Raw genomic sequence first — 21,997 nt, 5'->3', positions numbered from 1 at the left:
TGTTGGTGGGAATAGAATCTGATCCAGCCACTTTGGAAAACAGTATGGAAGTTCTTCAAAAAATTAAAAGTAGAAATACCATATAATCCAGTAATTTCATTTCTGGGTATTTACCCAAAGAAAATGAAAACACTAGATCAAAAAGATCTAGGTGCCCTTATGTATATTGCTGTATTATTTACAATAACCAAGATATGGAAGCAACCTAAGTGTTCATCAATAGATGAATGAATACAGAAGTTGTGGACACATACACACAAAATAGAATATTACTCTTCCATCAAAAAGAATGAAATCTTGGGGCGCCTGGGTGGCGCAGTCGGTTAAGCGTCCGACTTCAGCCAGGTCACGATCTCGCCGTCCGTGAGTTCGAGCCCCGCGTCGGGCTCTGGGCTGATGGCTCAGAGCCTGGAGCCTGTTTCCGATTCTGTGTCTCCCTCTCTCTCTGCCCCTCCCCCGTTCATGCTCTGTCTCTCTCTGTCCCAAAAATAAATAAACGTTGAGAAAAAAAAAAAAAATTAAAAAAAGAATGAAATCTTGCCATTTGCAACAACACAGGTGGACCTAGAGATCCACTCATGCAAATGAAATAAGTCCGAGAAAGACCAATGCCATATGATTTTACTTATATGTGGAATCCAAATAAATAAATAAACAAACAAAAACAGAGACTCATAAATACAAAGAACAAACTAGTGGTTGTCCAGGAAAAGAAGAGTAAAGGCATGAGCAAAATAAGTGAGAGGGAGGGAATAAGAATTACAGACTTCCGGTTATAAAATAAATAAGTCATGGGGATGAAAAATACAGCATAGGGAATACACTCGATAATATTGCAGTAACATTGTATGGTGACAGATAGTAACTGTGCTTACTATGGTGTGCTTAATGTACAGAATTGTCGAACCACTATGATGTTGTACTATACCATTTATTAAAGTCAACCATACTTCAATTAAAATAAAAAGGAAAAAAATCTCATCATGTTCTAAGCTAGAAGTCTTAATTTGTATCACATTCCTATATTCTTTTAGTTAGGATATATATTATGGGGCTGTCTCATGCCTGTAGTAAATATTCCTTGATATTTATCTAAGTAATACTGACAAGTTGAACTAGTTGGTGTGGAGCATTAGCTATGCAGTATATTAGAAAGGTTTTATCCTTTATTTCCCGTTAGCAAATATACTTTTTATCAAAACATTGAGAGTTTTCAAAAGCTTGAAGCATTTATTCTTATTTATGACGTTGTTTACATTCTTCTTACCGGTGTACTTTCTTTATCCTGCTTACATTCTGTTTTGTCTTTTAGCTGGAGGCTCATACTTTATGATTTCCCGGGCCCTGGGCCCAGAGTTTGGTGGGGCTGTTGGCCTCTGCTTTTATCTTGGTACCACATTTGCAGCAGCCATGTATATCCTTGGTGCCATTGAAATTTTTCTGGTGAGTAATGGCTTAATTGTGGTCTACAGTGTAGAAAAGATAGAGATTTGGATTTATTTTGTTGTTTGATAGCAAAACTTCTGAGAGATCCGCTGTAGAATCAAACAAGTGATTCACTGTTAACTTGTCATTGACTTCCTGTTGTGAGTGTAAGTCAGAATGGTTGAAAGTATCCACTGCCTGCCTACTGCTTCCCTTCCACCCGTTTACTAACACCCTACCCACCTCACCAAGAAGTGGAAGTCGTGAGGCAAGACACACTAACAGGGAAAAAGTAAAGTTTATCTTTTGTCATATCTTTATCCCCCAAAAATAAAATGTTTTTCATTTCTTTATTCACTGGATTATTATTATTATTATTATTTTTTACTGTTTAAAATGATAGGTAAGTAGGAATAATAAGGTAGGACTTAAGGTAATCATTATAATTATTTTACATAACCCTTTGAATAAATTATTAATGCATTCTTTGCTGTTTCCTTTGGGAAATGCAGATATTCAGAACAACATGTAGCCTTAAAAAAAAAAAAAAAAGATCAATGCTATCCAGTTTTTGCAGGAATAGGTTAAGTCTCCAGTCATTTTCTATCTTAGCTTTTCTTTACTTTGTGAAAATAAATGCAAATTACAGTAGCCCTTTTACTTGATGACTATAAAATGACCTCATTTTCTACTTCTTTCACTTAACAGGTATATATTGTCCCCCGAGCTGCCATCTTTCGTAGCGATGATGCACTCAAGGAATCAGCAGCCATGCTAAATAACATGCGTGTCTATGGCACCGCGTTCTTGGTTCTCATGGTATTGGTGGTATTCATCGGTGTGCGCTATGTGAACAAGTTTGCCTCACTTTTCCTGGCCTGTGTCATTGTGTCCATCTTGGCCATCTATGCTGGAGCCATCAAGTCTTCTTTTGCCCCTCCACACTTCCCGTACGTGTCTGCCTCTTACCGGCCATCATTACTGGGTAGTCATTGACAATATCTGGTGATGTGACCACTTCAAGTACAATTTCACAGTGTCCCTGAGATTTCACTTGTGGATAAGCTCAGTTAGCATCTAGGCAGGAAGCCTCCCCGCAAACTATGTCACGTCAATCCTCTTCCTTATGTCCCAGGCATAGAACTGGCAGCTGTAACCATCATTTGGATGTAGATACTGAGTTTTGTTTTAAAACTTCCTTATAATGGTTGTGCTTGCTTAAACTATTCATGAAGAGCTTTACAAATAATATAGTTATTACCGGCAAGCTTTGTAAAGTATTCAAAAGTTGGATTCCTGTTATTAATGAAATATCAAGAGAGTCAAAGAAACCTTAGCTCCTATTTAAATATTTGTAATTACCCTTTTTATTTTGCTGTTAATATCATAGCAGACTTTCTACTTATAAAATAAAGAGGAATACATGTCACATTTGCATATATATCTCTCTAGAGAAATTGTATTCCTTACCATAAGTAGTACAAGTACATTAAAGTATATTTTTTGAAGTAGCAGTGGATTTGTACAGATAGGTGACTCCCAGGTCACCTGTTCTCTGTTTGACTAGTGGCATAGGGACTAACCAGCACTGAGTGTTTGTAATCTTGCTACAGAGATTGTCTTTAAGAAGCATCTGGATTATTAGGTATCAAACTTATCAGTCCTATGTTCATTAAACCTGATTACAGAAAAATAGTTTTTTCAAGATGAAAAGACAGATCCATAGAGATTAAATGGCTTGCCCAAAAGTTAGTTAATGGCAGAGCACAAACATGAACACTTTGATTTCCTAACTCCTGGTGCAGTATTTCTTCTACTATGCTAAATGATGTCAGTGATAAATTCCATCATCAGTTTTTAGTCTGCTCATTTATGGGCTACAACTAGCCAAAAGTACTGAAGGCTACTGGATGTCTTCACTTGAGAAATTCCACTTTGCCTTAAGTTCTTCTTTGATTCTTCTCTCTTTTGGTGGGTAAAAGGTCACGATGTGTGGTATTTTCTTTAAAATATTCCAGCAAAACAAGACAGAATTCCCTAGAGGAACACTAAACCAGACTGTGCAGTGTTGAGTTATCGAAGCTGAGTAATGGGTACATGGCTCATTATGCATGTATGCTGTCATTTTGCAGATTTGAAAAGTTGCTTTGTTCCTCTTGAGAGTTACTTTAACTGTGGGTGTATTGTTCTTTTGTTCATATTTATAGCTCCGGGTTAAAGAAAAAAATAAAATCAGCAGTTATTATTTGTAATATCCTTAAATACCCTCACTCCCACTGGGTCTAGGCTTACGTTCAAAAATAGTTTTCTCTTAGGCCATAGTGGGATGTGCCTTCTATTTCAGCCAAGCTGTTTTTCTCAAAACGGTAGCCAGAAAGTTTGACCTTTAGCAGAACATTTTCAAAGGGGTTTTTAGGAACATAAGGCTTTTCTAGGCCAAAAAAATAGGGGAAAATTTTTTTTGTCAGAAGAACAAAAGGACTCTGGGATTCTTTTAGGCCTAACAATTGGTTAATAACCTAGAAAATTTGGAAGATGAGTAAGTACTGTGTCTTCAGATAGTTTTTATATTTGAATTCTGTCACTACCACTCGAGTAGACTGCTTTATCTCCCTAAACTTCAGTTCCTCCATCCACAACATGGAAATACTCATGCATATTTTGTGAGACGGCTGTGAGGATTAAATTGCAGAAAATTTAAATCCCCATTTACAGAATGAGTCAATAAATGTTAGTTCTTTTCCCATCCATGACAGTAAAAGCTCTTAGAGATGAGGTGGTTTTTTTTTGTTTTGTTTTTTTTTTAACTTTGCTAATCTAATTTACTAACCTATTTCTAACCTATCTTCTTTTCTTAAACGTTTTTGCCCCCTTGCTTCATCTTTCTCTCTCTTTTCACTTAGGGTCTGCATGCTGGGTAACCGCACCCTTTCATCAAGACACATTGATATTTGCTCTAAGACCAAGGAAATTAACAACATGACAGTACCATCAAGGTTATGGGGCTTCTTCTGTAACTCAAGTCAGTTTTTCAATGCCACCTGTGATGAATACTTTGTTCACAATAATGTCACTTCAATCCAGGGCATTCCTGGATTGGCTAGTGGTGTCATTACAGGTAAGTTAGGAGGTATTTGAACAAGTTTTTTATTTGTTTCTGAGGAAAGCGGGCCTTTCAATCTTAGACTCTTATATTGTCCATGACGCCTCGCTGCCATTGTATCACTTCCCTGCTTAAGCTCAGCCACAGCTCCTAATTCAGCTTCTTTCTGCTTTTCTGTTAGTGAACTTCTCCTTTTTCAGGACTCCTTGCGGTGTTTTCTGTTAAAATTTCCCACCTTTAGAGAGCAGAGCTAAGCCAATCGCTTTTTGAACTGGGATAAAGTAATAAAATATTCTGTGTTACTGTAAAGTTGCCAATGTTCTTCCCACAGTGACAGCTAGAATGGAACTATTTCAGTGCCCCCACATGCACATGTGTGTTTTCCTAACTCAGCCCGATTTCTGAAGCTCTTTGCTTAAGTGACTTCTGTCTTAAATGTTTGGTCCACAATTTCTTTGCATGTAAGCAGGTTTACACTAAGGTGTTAGAAATAGCATTGATTACTAATTTTTAGAAAATAGGCTTTGCGGGGCACCCATCTTCAGTCTGATTAACTTTTACTAATTTGCATTTGTAAATTTAACTGTATTTGTATGTACCAAAGCCTTTTGTCAAATTACATTTGAACCATTTGAGAAAGAGCATTAGGTTTTTATTTGTGCTTTATTATGTAATATATACATGTGTTCATGTAGAAACAAACATACCTTCAAACACTAGAAATGAGGAATCTGATTTAGAATGTTGTTTAGGTAGAAAATGAATTACCTTCTTTCCATACTTCTGTTGCTTATATACCTTTTTCTTCCCTCTACAGAGAATCTTTGGAGTAACTACCTACCAAAGGGAGAGATCATTGAAAAGCCCTCAGCCAAATCTTCTGATGTCTTGGGCAGCTTAAACCATGAGTATGTCCTTGTTGACATCACCACCTCTTTTACCCTTCTGGTGGGGATCTTCTTTCCTTCTGTCACAGGTAAGCAGAAGGGCTGTTATCTATTTTAGAAGTTATCAGACCCAGAGAGTGATTTTTCTTAAGACACACGCTTCTCAGATACCAGTCTTTGGTATCAGTATGAATATCAAAGTGTCCAGGAACTAAGAAATTAACTTGTTCTTTTTTCCTTCTCTAAAGGTATCATGGCTGGATCAAACAGATCTGGAGATCTGAAAGATGCTCAAAAGTCTATTCCCATTGGCACTATCCTCGCCATCCTGACCACCTCCTTTGTCTGTATCCTTGTCATGAATCCAATTTGAGTTTTAGTCATAGGCACATCTGTGGAATGAGGGCCATCAATATTTTTATCCTAGTAATAAAGATGTCTGCTTTCTATCAGCTCACTTCTCACTAGATAATCTACCCACCGCATCTCTAAAATTCAAGGAAAAATTTACAATAGTGAATCTACCAACTAATTTTACTGATAGAAGAAATATCCTATGTGTCTGCTTACTATTTCAGAGGGTTAGCGGTCAGTTTCCTTGACTCTCAGTATGGTAGATTTAAGCAATGTTGTCCTTTTTGGTGCCTGTATTGAAGGTGTTGTTCTCAGAGACAAGTGAGTAGTTGATTTCTTTGTAATATTTGTGTGTCTGTCTTCCAGTATATCAGATCACTGCCCCAAGATGGTCATAAACTCAAAACCTAACCTGAGGTTTATATCGTGACTAACAATCAGAAAATATATGTATATAGTTCCCAAAAAGGTTAGTAAATAATAAGTACTAGTTACATTGTTATAAATAAGTGAGATGCCATGAATATAGCTCTTTCATGAAGTAGTGAATTTGTCTGAATAACAAGGGCTTGTCTGTAGTACATTAAAAGCTGTTGGAAAACTAAGACCAAAAGTAGAGGAAAGCACGTTAAAAAAACAAACAAAACAAAAACTTTGAAGTGTCTCTAGCATCTCTTTCTAGCATCTCTTCTATGAGATATAAGTATGTGTCTGTTTAGCATTCTAAATAAAATCTTGGAATTTTCTTCATTTCGTTCATGAAGGCTGCTGGGTGTTTTTCCTTCCCTCACTCCTATGAGCAAAAAACAAGTTTTTGTAAGAGATTCTTAGAAAAATCTTTCCCCTAAAATCTGCTAGATCTCTTCCCATTTTCCCCGTCTGGAGGAATTACAAGCCTAACCATTCACCCTTTCTCAAAACAGAAATGTAGGTGCCATCCTAGACTTTCCCCAGTTCCCTCATCCAGTTGGTTTCTAAGCCCTGTGAATTCCACCTTTCATCTTAATAGATCTCCTTTTCGCTCTTTATCCCCATCCCTTTGCACAGACCTTCAGGATCTTTTTCCTGGATTATTGTAATTACCTCTCTTTCAGTTTTATCACCTTCTAATCCTTCTTTCATGCTGCCACCAGAATGATTTTTCTACAACACAAAATGAGATCATACAAACCTTCCTGCTTCACAGCCTGCCAAGCCCATTACTTCAGTCCGGCCCTGTTTACCTTTTTCTCATGTCATCTCCCATCATTCCCTCATAAAGTCCACGTGCTCTAGCCATAACTTGAAGTTAAATATGCCTTGTTTCAGATTCCCATCCAGCCACACATTTGTCTGTGCAGTTTCCTTTGCTTAGAATGGGTAACTCCCGCCTGGCAGCCACATGAATCCTTGAAGACTAGACTAAATGTCTTCTGTCCTGTGAAGCTTTCCCATACTTACCCAGCAGACATACCCACTCCCCTCCTTGTTTAGCCACTACAGTATTACACTTACCATATATATGTATTGTAGCTTTTCATATCACTCTCCCTGACTAGATTGAGTTCTTTTAGGACAGGAACCCCAGTCCTGTCCAATATATACATATTGCTGACAAAAATAAGTAGCACAGTTTACTATTACTATACTATTGTCGCTGAAAATATATGGGTTCGTAGAGGTTTGGTAAATTACACCATAATATAAAAAGTATTGAAAGTATAAGCTGGAATACCACTTTGGAAAACTGTTGGTCATTGTCTCCTAAAGTTGAACATGCATGTACCTTATGACCTGGCACTTCCACTGCTAGGTAGATCCAACAGAAATTCATGCACATGTGCGTTAAGAATCATGCACAAGAATTCTCACAGCAGTATTGTTACTAATAGTCAAAATCTGGATATAGTTCACATGTCATCAGTAGTAGAATGGATAAGTTATGTATTCATGCAATGGGAAATCAGAGCAATGAAAATAAATAAGCCACAGCTATATATTCACCCACACAAAAGGATGAATTTCAGAAAGTTAAGTGAAAGAAACCAAGCACAAAACACATATATTGTGTTTCATTTATTTAAAGTTTAAAAACAGGTAAAACTACATAGTATTAACAGGATAGTGATGGGGGAAGGGCTAGTGATAGCAAGTGGGCATAAGAGAGACTGGGGTTCTGGCAGTTTTCTATTTCTTGACTAGATAGTAGCTACATAGATGGTTTGTGAAAATTTATTGAAATGTACATTTGTTTTTTGCACATTACTTTTTGTGTGTGATTCTTAATAAAAATGGTTGAAACCAAAAATAAACAGATGAGATGCCATGTTTCACCCATCAAATTAGCATTGACTTTTAAAATTTTAATATAAGGCTGGTGTGAAATAGATACATGCTATAAAACTTAAACCTTCATATACTTCCAGTGGGAATAAAATTTATTATAACCTTTCTGGAAAGCAGTTAGATAGTGATTTTGAAATATTTTAAGATATTGAAATGCGATTTCATCCTTTTTATTGCGATGACTACCTCTTAGAAATCTGCCATAAGGAAAAAAAACCTGAAGTGCGAATGTAGATATGTGCACAAAGATGTTAATCACAGTATTTTCTATAATACAAAATAACCACTAGAGGAATGGACTGTGTAAATTATGATGCAATATTATTAAAACCACTAAGATTTTCATTCATAAAGAGCTTTTCATGACATAGGAAAATGTAAGTTTAAAAAGAATATGGAATTATAGGTATAGTGTGATCTCCTCTATATCTTAAAAAATATAGTAAAGAGACTACAATGTACAAAGTGTGCTAAATATTACCAGTTATGTTATCATGATGGATTTCCTCCCTGCTTTTTATTTTTTGTATTTTTCCAACTTTTCTGCAAAGAGCAGATATTTTGATATTTTGAAGGGAAAAGCTATAATTGAAGCTTAGCTTATTTTCTGGCTCTTCAGGTTATTTTCTTAATATAGGTTAATAATTAGCCTTTTGATCAAATCTACCCACCTTTACATTTCTTAATTTTCATGTCTATCTCCATTCAGTTCTCTAAAAATTATAAATAGAAAAAAATTGGGTGATACTTTTCTAGGCTTTCAGTCTGTAGTTACTTCCCAGTTAAATTTCCCCACTCTTATTTCTCTCCCAGGTTTGGGGATGCTGTGAAAGGTAATCTGGTGGTGGGTACCTTATCTTGGCCATCCCCATGGGTGATTGTTATTGGCTCCTTCTTCTCCACATGTGGGGCTGGACTTCAGAGTCTCACAGGTGCACCAAGGTTGCTCCAGGCTATAGCCAAGGATAACATCATACCCTTTCTGAGGGTGAGTGATCTTTCCCATGCCCTCTTCTTTTTTTCTCAGATTTTATGAGAAACTGTCATCTTCATATGCTTACGAATTATTAGAGCATATAATACGAAGACCTGGGTTTTTAGTACAAAACACTCTAAATCTCTATGAGGGATGAGTTTATATGTGAGTGGGTAAAGGTATTTTTAAAAATATCACAGTTGGAGTTTGGGTTTGGGGTTTTTGTTTTTTGTTTTTTTTGAGAGAGAGAGCGTAAGCAGGAGAGGGACAGGGAGAGGGGAGGGGGGAACAGAGGATCCAAATCAGGCTCTGCGTGCTGACAGCAGCAAGCCACAGTAGGATGCTCAACCGACTGAGCCACCCAGGCACCCCGAAATATCAACAGTCATTAACACCATCATCTTTCATATATCTGAAACTGTAACATGGAGGAATCAGGGAGCATTGACTCAAACACCTCCCACATTCCTGTGTCTGATATTTCCCTTCTCTGTACAGGTTTTTGGTCACAGCAAAGCCAATGGGGAACCTACCTGGGCTTTACTTCTAACTGCCGCCATTGCAGAGCTGGGAATCCTTATCGCCTCCCTGGATCTTGTGGCCCCAATTCTTTCTATGTAAGACTAGTTCCTCTCTTCACTTTTTCTTGCTTAAATGATACATAATACATGTTGATTTCCATCAGGTGTATAACAGTTGTGGTAAAAGAGTGAGCCAAGTACTGGTATAATTTCACCTAAATAGTATATATTGCTAAGAAGTTTCGTGTAAGGCTTTTATAAATTGTCATGGTTTCTTCCTACCTGTATAACTTGAAAAGTTCTTTTCCTTCCTTTGTGATTCATCATCAACTAGTTGTAGTTTTTACTGCTACTGTTAGGTTGGATCCTTTAGCTGGGACTTAGTGTTGACTTAATCCCTACCTGGCACTGGGCAGCATGGTAGGAATACAGAGGTGAATGACACAATCCTAAGAAACTGATGATAGATAAAGAGACCAGTGATCTTTGTACAGTGTGATGAGAACTGTGGTAAAGGTGAACAGCGTCATAAGAACTCTAAAGGGAGGCACCTAAATGGACTGAGACTCAAGAAAGGTTTACTACTTGCATCTTGAAGGAGGACTGGTGATTAACTCAGCAACTGAATACTGAGATGTCCCAGGCATGGAATGTGTGTGAAGGAACTGAGGAATGAGATAATGTAGCACATCTGAGGATTGAAAGTAGTTTGGCTTAATAGAATGGAGGGTGCCTGTTGTGAGCTAGCTGAGCAGAGAAGTAGGTAGAGCCAGGTCACAAAAGACCCAGAACTTTTACCTGGAGGGAGGGAATGATCCTTTGAGAAGAGAATGGCCATATTTATGGTTTAGAATGATCAATTTGGTATAAAAGATAAGTGTGAAGGAGGCTAAAATTGAGCTGGGAATGAATGCTAGCTGGAAGCTTATTTAACTAATCCAGCAAGGAATAAATGATAGCCTGAACAAAGATGATAGTAATAGAGATGGGAAGGAGGGAAAAGGTTTAGAAATGTGTAAATAGGTAGACTCCACAGGACTTGATAAGTCAGTTTGGAACAAGGATGCGTAACAAAGAGGACACTGGGATTTTTCCAGGAACAACTGGGTAAAGAGTGGTTGTGTCTTCACTGAAGGAGAACACAGGAAAATGAGCAAGTTTGTGGGGAGAAGTTTAAGTTTCTCTACATCCTAGTCTTAATCAGGGGCTAGTGGGCTAGAACAGAGGCTTAAATACAACAAAGGTCTCCATTTAAAATAATGCCCGGTGACTTAGTCAGTTGAGCATCTGACTCTTGGTTTTGGCTTAGGGTCTGATCTCACAGTTCCTAGGTTCCAGCCCCACATTGAGCTTCATGCTGACAGCATGGAGCCTTCTTGGGATTCTCTTGTCTCCCTCTCTCTCTCAAAAATTAATAAATAAACTCAAAAAAATAAAATAACCCTTGAAGAATCATTTTACAGTAATATTCATGCCTCTTACTTTGTTTAATCTGCCAGGTTTTTCCTCATGTGTTACCTCTTTGTGAACTTGGCATGTGCCTTGCAAACATTACTTCGAACACCCAACTGGAGACCCCGGTTTCGCTACTACCACTGGTAAGTCTGCTCTTTTTCTTCTTCTTTCCCACATTTGGAGAGAACCCATCATTGAACTAGGAAACTAGGAGATTCTGGGTTGTCAGTATAATTTTTCTTGGTCAGCCATTCCATACTGTTGCGACTTGCAGTGCTTACCTGAATTTCCATCATCCTACCATGTTTTCTTCATAGGTCACTTTATAACTTCTAACACCCACTTGAGGATAAAGATCAAAACTATGAAATAAATATTTCCAGCCTGCTGCATTCTTCAGGTTAAACCAACCTACCCTTTGCAGATCTGTTTTCTGTTTACCTCTTAGCTAAGCACTGGACTTCATCCCTTTCTATCTTTATTCTCATACTGTCATCCATTTTCATTCTCGAACTCTCTTTTGACAGTTTCATTTAGCAGGTAAGAGCACGAGCTATAGCGTCAGATGACCTTAGCTTAATGTCAGCTCTACTGTTTCATAGCTTTGTAACTTTTAACAAAGCACATAACCACACAGAATTCAAGTTTATTCATTTGTAGAATGGGACTGATAGTATTACGTATCCCACAGGGTTGCTTTGAGATGATCTGAAGTGCTCAGCACAGTGCCTGCTACGTGGTGAAACTCTCAGTGGAAACGTCACTACAGCCGCTGCTGCTGTGTTGGCATCTTCCTCAGTCCTAAAGGAGTCATTACGCTTTTCGCTGCCATCCCATCTCTTCCTCATTTCTTTTCTGTCATGGCTAAAGTTTCTCTAATAGGTCCCATATGGACCTGTTGCTACATTCCTCTTTGCTTTTTCTTTGACCCTTTCCTGGCTTTACTTACCAGTGATGAGCAGTAATGTGACCTTTATCTGGCAGAAAATTAGATCCTCACTGATTTTATCGCCCCTAATCCAATTTCTAGCTTTAACCTTAATCAAAAGTTCACTGTGAACTTTTTTGTGTTACTATTTTGCTTTTGTTTTCTCTTTATCCTGTTTTTACTGGAGCCTAATCTTTCCAGATTGAGCTCTCCTGCTCATTCTCTGAGATTCATCATAGAGCTAAGAAGTTCATTCTATACACAGAAGAACTGCAATAAACATGATTGTTCACCTAATCTATTTGCTTAAAACAAGCATTTTATCATTCTCTGCCATGTTTCTCTTATGTAAAGTAAGAAAACTAACACCAGCTTTCCTTCAGTGGGTTCTACACGTATGCTAATAAACATTCATAAGGTAAAGATCAATATCTACATGAAATACTTTTTTTAGAGATCATCACGTTAATAATTCTGACTATATGCCCCATCCCTGTTTCACCTAGTAGGTATTAATTATCCTCACAACTACAGATAACTTTTGTTGAATCATGGTTATTTATCTGCTTTTCCAGCAATGGGACACATCAGCACAAAGGATGGTTTGGGCCTCAGCGCAGGCCACGATAAAACAACTATAAAAATTAAGAAAAATCATTTAGAAACTTTTATAGCAATTTGACATTGTCATAGCATCCAGGCATATGGTAATTTTTCTAACAAATCCTTTTTATTACATTTTACAAAAGTTCACTCTGCAATATATTAGAATTAAAAAATTAATAACAATTTCTCACCAGTTTGAGAAGCACCTCTAGCATAGGCTTCTTTTTTAGTTGCTTAGGAAAGCACTTTTTTCGTTTGTGTTTTTGTTTTTAATTTTCTAGGGCCCTCTCTTTCATGGGAATGAGTATCTGTCTGGCTCTGATGTTCATTTCTTCCTGGTATTACGCTATTGTAGCTATGGTGATAGCTGGTATGATCTACAAGTACATCGAGTACCAAGGGTGAGTTTGTGGATGTGACCTTGATTACTGATAAAAGTATCCACACCAACTAGTTTGGTTAGAGCCAGCCCAATGGAAATTGCATTAAGGATCCAGATAACCTCATTCATCTGTAACTAAATTTTGTATCCCCGACTCTCCTACCCGTCTTACAAGACACAAGCTTACAGATACAACAAAGGGAACCTATTGAGAAAATATGAACAGATCAGCGAAAAAAAATAACTAAAAGGACATGTCGAAATAATAATGATAAGTATGAAAGTATAACACAAATATAAATATTTTTGCTTATCGCCTCAGTCAAGGTATTGTTTTTGAAATGAAAAAGAAGTTAATTCTGAAAAACTGTAACAACTAAGACTTCAGTAACAGTTTCCAAAAATTAGGAGTAAATTACACTCTGGTTCAGAAGATTACATTGAGTTTCACTTTCTCTCCATTATTTTCAGAGTAAATTGAACTTTGGGTCTGCAGTCATTTTATTCTCCAAATTGCTATTTTACATTATTGCTTTTAACAGGTACATAGAAGAACAAATGAGTGATCCTTCCAGCCTTTATTTTGAACTATTTATTGTGCAGTGCAGTCCATCACTGAAGGGCAGTGCGGATCTGCTTATAGCGGGTTCATTATGTTAATAAAGAGCATTTAGTTAATATGAGTTTTAATTTTCTGTCTTGTGCATATGTTACTTTTAGATAAAGAAAAAATAAACTTTATGTTTTGAAATTGTACTTCCTGTAGTTTAAATCTGTCTCTACTCTTTTCTTTTTTTCTCCCAGAGCGGAGAAAGAATGGGGTGATGGAATCCGTGGGCTGTCCCTCAGTGCAGCCCGATTTGCTTTGCTTCGGCTGGAGGAAGGACCTCCACACACTAAAAACTGGAGGTAAAGAAATCAACAGAGCCTAGTGGTGTGGTGTTTGGCACATGGTTAACACACCCAACCGTGTGCTTCAGGATGACAGGATAAGGAATTGAGGCGGCTCAAAGAACTGGTGTAACATATCTGTTTTGAACAATTCCAAATCCTTCATCTTGATTCCCTTTTCTTCTTGTGATGTCTGATCTAGACTTCTACCATTTTTATTGTTTGTTGCAGATTGATCAATCTGCAGTGATACTGCAGTGATACAGGATTCAAAATCACTATACCCTCATCCTGTCCTTTCCTTTCCTTTAATCTCTCCCTTCTGCCCAGTTACATGTTTTATCCAGATCTCCTCAAGTAAATGCTAGAATCCTCATTCTGTTCCCCAAACCGAAAGTCTTTTCTCCTTCCCCACCCCACCCCTCCTGCCAACCTCTTTACAGGCCTCAGTTGCTTGTATTGCTGAAACTAGATGAAGACTTACACGTCAAGCATCCTCGCCTCCTCACCTTTGCTTCACAGCTTAAAGCAGGAAAGGGCCTCACTATTGTGGGCTCTGTTATCGTGGGGAACTTCCTGGAGAACTACGGGGAAGCTCTAGCTGCTGAGCAGGTAAGAAAGAGTCAAGGCCTACTGACTTAGTGGAATGTAGCTTATGGTTTTGTGATGTAAAGTTATAAGATGTTGTATTTCTAAATTAATCCCTTTCCTGAGTGATCCAGGTTGTTTCCTTCTTGGTGCTTGCTTTCGAACAATCATATTCTCCCAAATAATAAGATGAACCAGAAAACGGTAATTTATTCTTTCCATTTAGAGAGCACTACTGGGACACCTGGTGGTTCAGTCAGTTAAGCATCCAGCTCTTGATTTTGGCTCAGGTCGTGATCTCAGGGTTCATGAGATCATCGGGCTCTGTGCCGACAGCATGGAGCCTGCTTAGGATTCTCTCTCTCTCCCTCTCTCTCTCTCTCTCTCTCTGCCCCTCCCCCCTTCAAAATAAACAAACATTTAAAAATAAATAAATAAAAATAAAAAGCACTACTAAACTCTTAAGGTTATTAAGGCTGAGCACTATTTCCAAACATTGGTTGAGTCAGGCCTCAGAGAGGTCCTTTAAATAAGTCTGTCCCTTGAACTGTGGAGATGGTTCTGCTCAATCTGGTGACAACGAAGAGTGGTAAACAACTTTTTTTCCTCCTTAGCAGTCTACATGGTATTGTGAGCAAGATTCCTTTGCTTTACTTCTGGTTAACTTGCCAAGTATAAGCTCTCCTTAAAGAAGAAAGCAGTTTTCACTCTAATGCTTATTATAATTGATAGAACCAACCCTGTTGTTCGGACAGATGTTCAATTACATTTCAAAAATTTTACTGGGTTGCATTTTGGAATACTTTGAAACCCTAAAAACTAGAAATAATGAGGAAGCATTAGTGCAGGATGATAAATATAAATAAAAAGCACAGGATTGGAAATCAAGAGACCTTGCTTATATTACCCTAGCTACACCACTGATGTAATCTGTGCCTTTGGGAAAATCATTTCTTCTTTCTGCACCATTATTCCCTTCACCTTTCCACCAGGAGAGCAGAGTAAAAGTAAATGAAATATTATCTCCAAATTGGCCTGAATAAATAATAGTAAAGCAAAGACAAGTGTCATCAATAATCATTTTTAAAATATCAAAAAAGATACAGAAATAGGAGAAACCAAAAAGAAAACATACCTGAAAAGAAAACAAAATTCTTAAGTGAAACTGAATCATCAGATTGAATTTCTAGTAATATGAGTCAGGGTATCACGGCAATTGAGGAAAGAAGGAGATCATGTTTACACTCACCCTAGTCGGTTAAGAAAGAGTATTGAATATTCGCTTTGTGAAACCCCTGTTCTTGATTTGTCTTGTATGTTACAGAGAAGGAAAAGGCAGAAACTCCCTGTAGTCAACCAGCAGTATGTGTAGTAAGCACTTAGAGAAAAAGGCAAAGGATAATGAAATTCCATCGGATTAATTTTAACTTTTTGGACGTTTCTGTAGGAGATATGGTCTTATGCAGAGTTTGTTAAAGAGGAGGAGAATATAATAAAGAGAAGAGTAATAAATAAAAACGTTCAGTGTGAAGCAATTCAGTGTTGAGGTTATGTTTTCCAGACCATAAAGCATCTAATGGAGGCAGAGAAGGTGAAAGGGTTCTGCCAGCTGGTGGTGGCGGCCAAGCTGAGAGAGGGCATTTCCCACCTCATCCAGTCATGTGGCCTTGGGGGCATGAAGCACAACACCGTGGTGATGGGATGGCCTAATGGCTGGCGCCAGAGTGAAGATGCTCGAGCTTGGAAGACTTTTATTGGTACAGAACACTTTTCATTTTATCCTGAGGGCCCAAAGAGGGGATAGACCTATATCCCTGTTACCTTAACCCCACCCCATAGCCTCCTAAAGTAGAGATTGTGCCATTGTTGAAGCAGAGTATTATAAGGGCACCTAAATGACTGCTAACAGTAATAACCTTACTCTACTCACCCCTCCACCTTTACCTTATGTTCATGAATTGTTTATCTCTGTCATGTATTATGTTGGGAGTTATTACTGAAATTGCCATATTTTCACTTACGATCTCCTATCATTGACATTCTCACAGGAATTGGAAGGATCGTCTTTAATCAAAATCTCCAAAATTCACATATCCTGCCTCCTCCCCAGAAATGTAGTGATCAGAATATATCTAGTAACATAAATCATGGTTCTGAATCTAATTGTGTTATTCAGGTTTTTCTCAATGATTGTTGTTGCTCGATGAGGTATAACCTACTATGTAAACAGAACACCTTGCTTAAAGAAGTGTAAAAAAAAAAAAAAAGTAAGGGCACCTGCTTGGCTTAGTCAGTTAAGTGTCCACCTCTTGGTTGCGGTTCAGGTCATGATCTCACGATTCGTGGGATCAAGCCCCATGTCGGGCTTTGTGCTGAGAGTGTGGAGCCTGCTTGGGATTCTCTCTCTCCCTCTCTCTCTGCCCCTCCCCCACTCATGCTCTCTCCCTCTCTCAAAATAAATAAACTTTAAAAAATTTAAAAAAAAAGCATTATCCTTGGGGCACTTGGGTGGCTCAGTCAGTTAAGCAGCTGACTCTTGATTTTGGCTCAGGTCATGATCTCATAGTTCATTAGATCAGGCCCCATGTCAGGCTCTGCACTGGTAGCTCAAAGCCTGCTTAGGATTCTCTCTCTGCCCCTCCCCTGTGCTCTCTCTCTTGCTCTCTCTCTCTCTCAAAATAAATAAACAATCTGACATGGTGGGAAGCAAGGCAGGCCTCTCTGTTGATCCTGATTCTGTTTTCTCCCTAGGCACAGTTCGAGTGACAACTGCTGCCCATCTGGCCCTGCTGGTGGCTAAAAACATCTCCTTCTTTCCCAGCAACGTGGAGCAGTTTTCTGAGGGCAACATTGATGTATGGTGGATTGTGCATGATGGGGGGATGCTCATGCTCTTACCATTCCTACTTAAACAGCACAAGGTATTTTAGACACTTTTTGAAAAAAGTCTATCTCCCTTAATTAAGTTTTGTCCTGGTTCACTAGACAGATCCTTCCTCTTTGATTCTATAGTGTTGGGGCTTAGGATCAGAAGAGTTGGGGATTATTCTTAGCTTTCCCATGATCCCAGTTTCAACCTTATGAGAAATGGTTTTGTAGTTGGTACCTACTTATTTCCACATGAAATTCAGCAAATTAATAAAGTTCCATATGAGCCGCTGGAAAAACATTAACAAATGAACACATCTGTTAAAAAAAAAAAAAATACCAAAGTCTCTCAAATACTGGAAACCTACATACAGGTGTATGGGTGTGTGTGTATCTCATATACATGCTCAGGGAGACTGGGTGGCTCAGGCAGTTAAGCATCCAACTTCGGCTTAGGTCACGATCTCACTGTGAGTTGGGGACCCACCTGGGGCTCTCTGCTGTCAGTGCGGAGCCCGCTTTGGATCCTCTGTCCCCCTCTCTCTGCCCTTCCCCCACTTGCACTTTTTTTTCTCTCTCTCAAAAATAAAAAAAATAAACATTATATATATGCTCATCCTTTGGTAAGACTAATTAAACTGAAATTAAAAATAGTAAGGGGCGCCTGGGTGGTTCAGTCGGTTAAGCGTCCAACTTTGGCCCAGGTCATGATCTCATGGAGTTTCGAGCCCTGTGTCAGGCTCAATGCTAACAGCTCAGAGCCTGGAGCCCACTATGGATTCTGTGTCTCCCTTTCTGTCTGCTCCTCCCCTGCTCGCTCGCGCTCTCTCTCTCTCTCTCTCTCTCCCCTTCAAAAATAAACAAACATTCAAAAAAAAAAACCTTAAAAAAAAATAGTTAGCTATTATAGTCTCTGTGGTACCATCAGTATTCTACCTGAATACAGCACCCTCTTAAGGTATCATTATCATCTTTTGCCAGTTTTTTTCTTGTTAGGAAATTAAGAACTTCTTTAAAATGTTTTAAATGTGTTTCTTAGTCAAGCTTTTGCCCCAGTACCATAATTTAGCAAGTAAGAAACTGGAAACAAATACCCTGATACTACAGCAAGGTTGTCTAAAAAAATGGCTTGTGTTTTAGGAAATAATTTTTTTTTTTGCCTTCTTGCCTCTCACTTTCCATTTCTGTATGGTAATTTCTCAGGTGTGGCGAAAATGCAGCATACGGATCTTCACAGTAGCCCAGTTAGAAGACAATAGTATTCAGATGAAGAAGGACCTGGCCACCTTCCTCTATCACCTGCGCATTGAGGCAGAGGTGGAGGTGGTGGAGATGGTGAGAAAGAGTTTGAGATCACAAAGACCACCCTTCCCCCACTTCCTACCCTGTCTTCCTAGAGCTTTTTCTGGTTTGGGAACTTGTTCAGCTGCAAATGTGAATTAATCCCTTAGTTCCAACAAACCCCTAATATAGTGATCGAGAGAAGTGACTATGTGTGTGATGTGTATTTGGTGGTGTTTTTAATTTTTGCTTTCTTAGTTGTGACACATTCTTTGTATTTTGGCCAGATTCTTGTCTGCTTAATACAGGTTTTTTTAAATTTTAATTTATGTACGCGTGGTAAAGTCACACATAGCTTTTTGTTTTGTTTTGTTTTGTTTTAATAACCTGGCAGTAAAAAGAAAATTTTTTTAAAGTAGAGTTTGTGCTTTGGAAACATATGTAATGGTTAGCTTATGGAAGACTCTCAGGGCTTCTATATTTGATCTACAGTCCATAAAATTACATAGCTCAGTGCCTGGACAAAACAGGGGTGAAACTTAGGTTGATGTTGTGATACTTTCTCTGGTTTAGTGAGTGGAAAAGAAAACTATGGCTGATCCTTGTTTCCCCTTTGTGCTTATTGCCCATGCTGCGTGTGATCCGTGGCAGCATGACAGTGACATTTCAGCTTATACTTATGAGCGCACCCTGATGATGGAGCAGAGATCCCAGATGCTCCGGCACATGCGACTGTCCAAAACCGAGCGGGACAGAGAGGTGAGACCTTCCTGTATTCATTGAATCCTGGCCCTGTGAAGTCTGTCACTGAAAGGGATGATCCTCTATTGTTCTCCTAGGATGACAGATTCTTTCCTTCCCGCTTTATCAGTTCTTCCACTGTAACCCTACATTATTGTTTGAAAATAATTGAAGCTGAAGCATGAGAGAGATTTGGGTATAGAGGTCATAGCTGTGTTGGGCCCTCCTCAGGCACAGTTGGTGAAAGACCGGAACTCAATGCTGCGATTGACCAGCATTGGCTCTGATGAGGATGAAGAGACAGAAACCTATCAGGAGAAGGTGCACATGACTTGGACAAAAGACAAGTACATGGCATCCCGGGGACAAAAGGCCAAGTCGATGGAAGGATTCCAGGACCTGCTTAACATGCGTCCGTAAGTTTTCCAACTCACAAGCTTCTCACATAACATGGTATCCCAGTCAGTGGCATACATGTGACTTTGCCTGGATACACAGGATAAAGTCTGTTCATTCCACACCAAATCCAGCCATCTCTGTTATTTCCCTGTGCATACCAGCTACCAGTTAACATTGTACACAAGCTAACCACCCTTCTTCCTCACCATGTTCTGTTCCCAGCATAAAACAAGCAAACGTCGAATGAGAAAACCCAGGCCAGAATATTAAAATAAAGAAATCATTTGTTCATTGCATTATTCATAGTCATTGCAAAAAAGCTCTGTATCTCAAGGTTTTTAAAGTTAACTGTATGTCTAGCTTTCTCTTTGCCTTAACCACCTCTATTTCTCCCTTCCACCTGCCCAGGGACCAGTCCAATGTGAGGAGGATGCATACAGCAGTGAAACTCAATGAGGTTATAGTTAACAAGTCCCATGAAGCAAAGCTTGTTTTGTTGAATATGCCAGGGCCACCTCGAAACCCTGAGGGTGATGAAAACTGTATCCTTTCCAAGAGTGGGGTTATCAGTAAGGAAAATCTTAGCCTGTTTCTTAGATGAGACCACTAGGTAACCTTAAAAGTCATTGTCTGTGCCCACATTTCCCTCTTGAGGAGGGAAGGCTGTTAAAAGTCTTAGGCAAGGATTCTTACAAAGTAGTGACAGTAATCTCCTTTTGGGGAGGTGGGTGTATATGTTCTCTCTGAACCCTAAAAAGATTTTATAGGTGGTAAATTTGCATCATGACTTCTAATATTTCATGGTATAGAACGCTTTCTGACAGTCCTAGAGACAGAGTACCCACATCCTTTCTCCTTTTCAAGCTCTACCCACTTTGCAAAGCTCCTGTGGATGGAGTTAGGGGAGAAGCAGTGGAGTGGAACCTCCTTCAAGGGGAAAAAAGAGATAAGGGTTTTTCCTCAGACCCTCATCCCAGGATTGTTTTCATGGAGCCCCTTCAGAACGGCAATGGTGTAGACTGGCCCATTTGCACCAGTACCACTAAGCAAAAAAAGATTAAGAAAAAAAGAATTGGCAGAAAAATCTGACTTGAGCAGCTTCACTTAGAAATTACTTGGGTTCTCTCTAGCAGTCTTCTAAGCTGCCCTGTTGTGACTGTTTCTTCTTTTTTGGCTTATTTTGCTATGTGGTATGAACATGTTATTTGTGGTTTTCCTCCATTTTTTTAAGTAACGTTTAGAAAAAAATCTAACAAATAGAGATCTTGTATTATATATGCAAAGGGACTAGATTCCTGGATTATTTCACAGGGTTAAATGGACTCCAGAGTTCAGATCTCTCCAATTCTTAGTATATAGTAAGTAAAACAAGCATGTTGATTTTGCAAGTTTGTAGTCAGATAAACCCAGATTATCATGTCAGGTTATAAAAATGTGCTTTTCTCCCACCTGTTTGTCCCCTTGACAAATTCTGAAGACATGGAATTCCTAGAAGTGCTCACCGAGGGACTAGAGCGAGTCCTCCTTGTCCGAGGTGGTGGCAGTGAAGTGATCACCATTTATTCATAATCTACTCCTGAGTGACTCTGCTTGGCCTCACCTTTCCTAAAAGGCTTCCATCCTTCGTGGAAGTGCCAGCTCTTTACTACTACTCCCATCAAGTAGGCCTGGGTTCTGTACACATCACAGTGAACTCTTGACAGGCTGAGCCTCAAGTACTTGTGAAAAAAAAGTACAAATAGTTCTGCTCTTTGCTGTCATATGATCTGCCATCCTTACAGAAGAAGCAAATATTCCCTCAACATTGGAACACTGGTCAAGTCCTAAAAGCCATGTCTGTCCCAGTTGAAGTCAAGTTAGAATTAACAAGCTAAACCAATAAAAATGAATTGGCAAAAGGGATGCTAGAAATTCAACTGAAGACCGAAAGCAAGTACAGGTCCAACATTAAAGGGAAGTCTCAGAAGTCATGGTCCAGTGATGACACCATGGGGGTAACAGCCAGAGGACACAGCTTCATCATACTAAAGAAATCACAGCCAAGTATATGGGGACCTAACATCCTTGTAGAGATAACCTGTGGCAAACCAAGATGAAAACCTTTTTTAGCTAATTTTCTTTAATGAATCCACTGTTCTCCAGGACTCTGATTTTCTGTTAGGGTACTAATATACAAAAACCGACACATGGCTGCAGCCTTTACTTCTTCCTCCAAAATAAGATTCTCCCCAAATACCAGGTTTAAGTACATATACTATGTTGGTGTA

The 21,997-nt window shown here is 38.8% G+C and overlaps 1 protein-coding gene across 4 annotated transcripts in view; it reads left to right on the top strand.

The window, feature by feature from the left end:
* SLC12A6 (solute carrier family 12 member 6) overlaps positions 1-21,997 on the top strand; it is an 89,118-nt gene that overhangs the window by 64,669 nt on the left and 2,452 nt on the right. For 2 of the 4 annotated variants that reach the window (XM_045450144.1, XM_045450143.1), the window contains 19 exons: positions 1,313-1,443; positions 2,134-2,375; positions 4,329-4,543; positions 5,346-5,504; positions 5,664-5,762; positions 6,033-6,090; positions 8,908-9,082; positions 9,569-9,687; positions 11,091-11,189; positions 12,862-12,981; positions 13,767-13,871; positions 14,297-14,465; positions 16,003-16,198; positions 17,193-17,362; positions 18,513-18,644; positions 19,242-19,349; positions 19,563-19,747; positions 20,139-20,272; positions 21,208-21,994. In XM_045450144.1, coding sequence (XP_045306100.1) covers positions 1,313-1,443; positions 2,134-2,375; positions 4,329-4,543; positions 5,346-5,504; positions 5,664-5,762; positions 6,033-6,090; positions 8,908-9,082; positions 9,569-9,687; positions 11,091-11,189; positions 12,862-12,981; positions 13,767-13,871; positions 14,297-14,465; positions 16,003-16,198; positions 17,193-17,362; positions 18,513-18,644; positions 19,242-19,349; positions 19,563-19,747; positions 20,139-20,272; positions 21,208-21,299 — 2,708 coding nt within the window. In that variant the 3' untranslated portion in view covers positions 21,300-21,994. Of the gene's footprint in view, positions 1-1,312; positions 1,444-2,133; positions 2,376-4,328; positions 4,544-5,345; positions 5,505-5,663; positions 5,763-6,032; positions 6,091-8,907; positions 9,083-9,568; positions 9,688-11,090; positions 11,190-12,861; positions 12,982-13,766; positions 13,872-14,296; positions 14,466-16,002; positions 16,199-17,192; positions 17,363-18,512; positions 18,645-19,241; positions 19,350-19,562; positions 19,748-20,138; positions 20,273-21,207; positions 21,995-21,997 lie in introns of those variants that run through there. The other 2 variants (XM_045450145.1, XM_045450146.1) reach the window with 2 other exon arrangements.

This window comes from Leopardus geoffroyi, chromosome B3 (assembly GCF_018350155.1).
Source record: "Leopardus geoffroyi isolate Oge1 chromosome B3, O.geoffroyi_Oge1_pat1.0, whole genome shotgun sequence".
NCBI lineage: Eukaryota > Metazoa > Chordata > Mammalia > Carnivora > Felidae > Leopardus > Leopardus geoffroyi.
The sequence above is the reverse complement of the archived record's forward strand: the minus strand, read 5'-3'. Positions and strand labels throughout refer to the sequence as shown.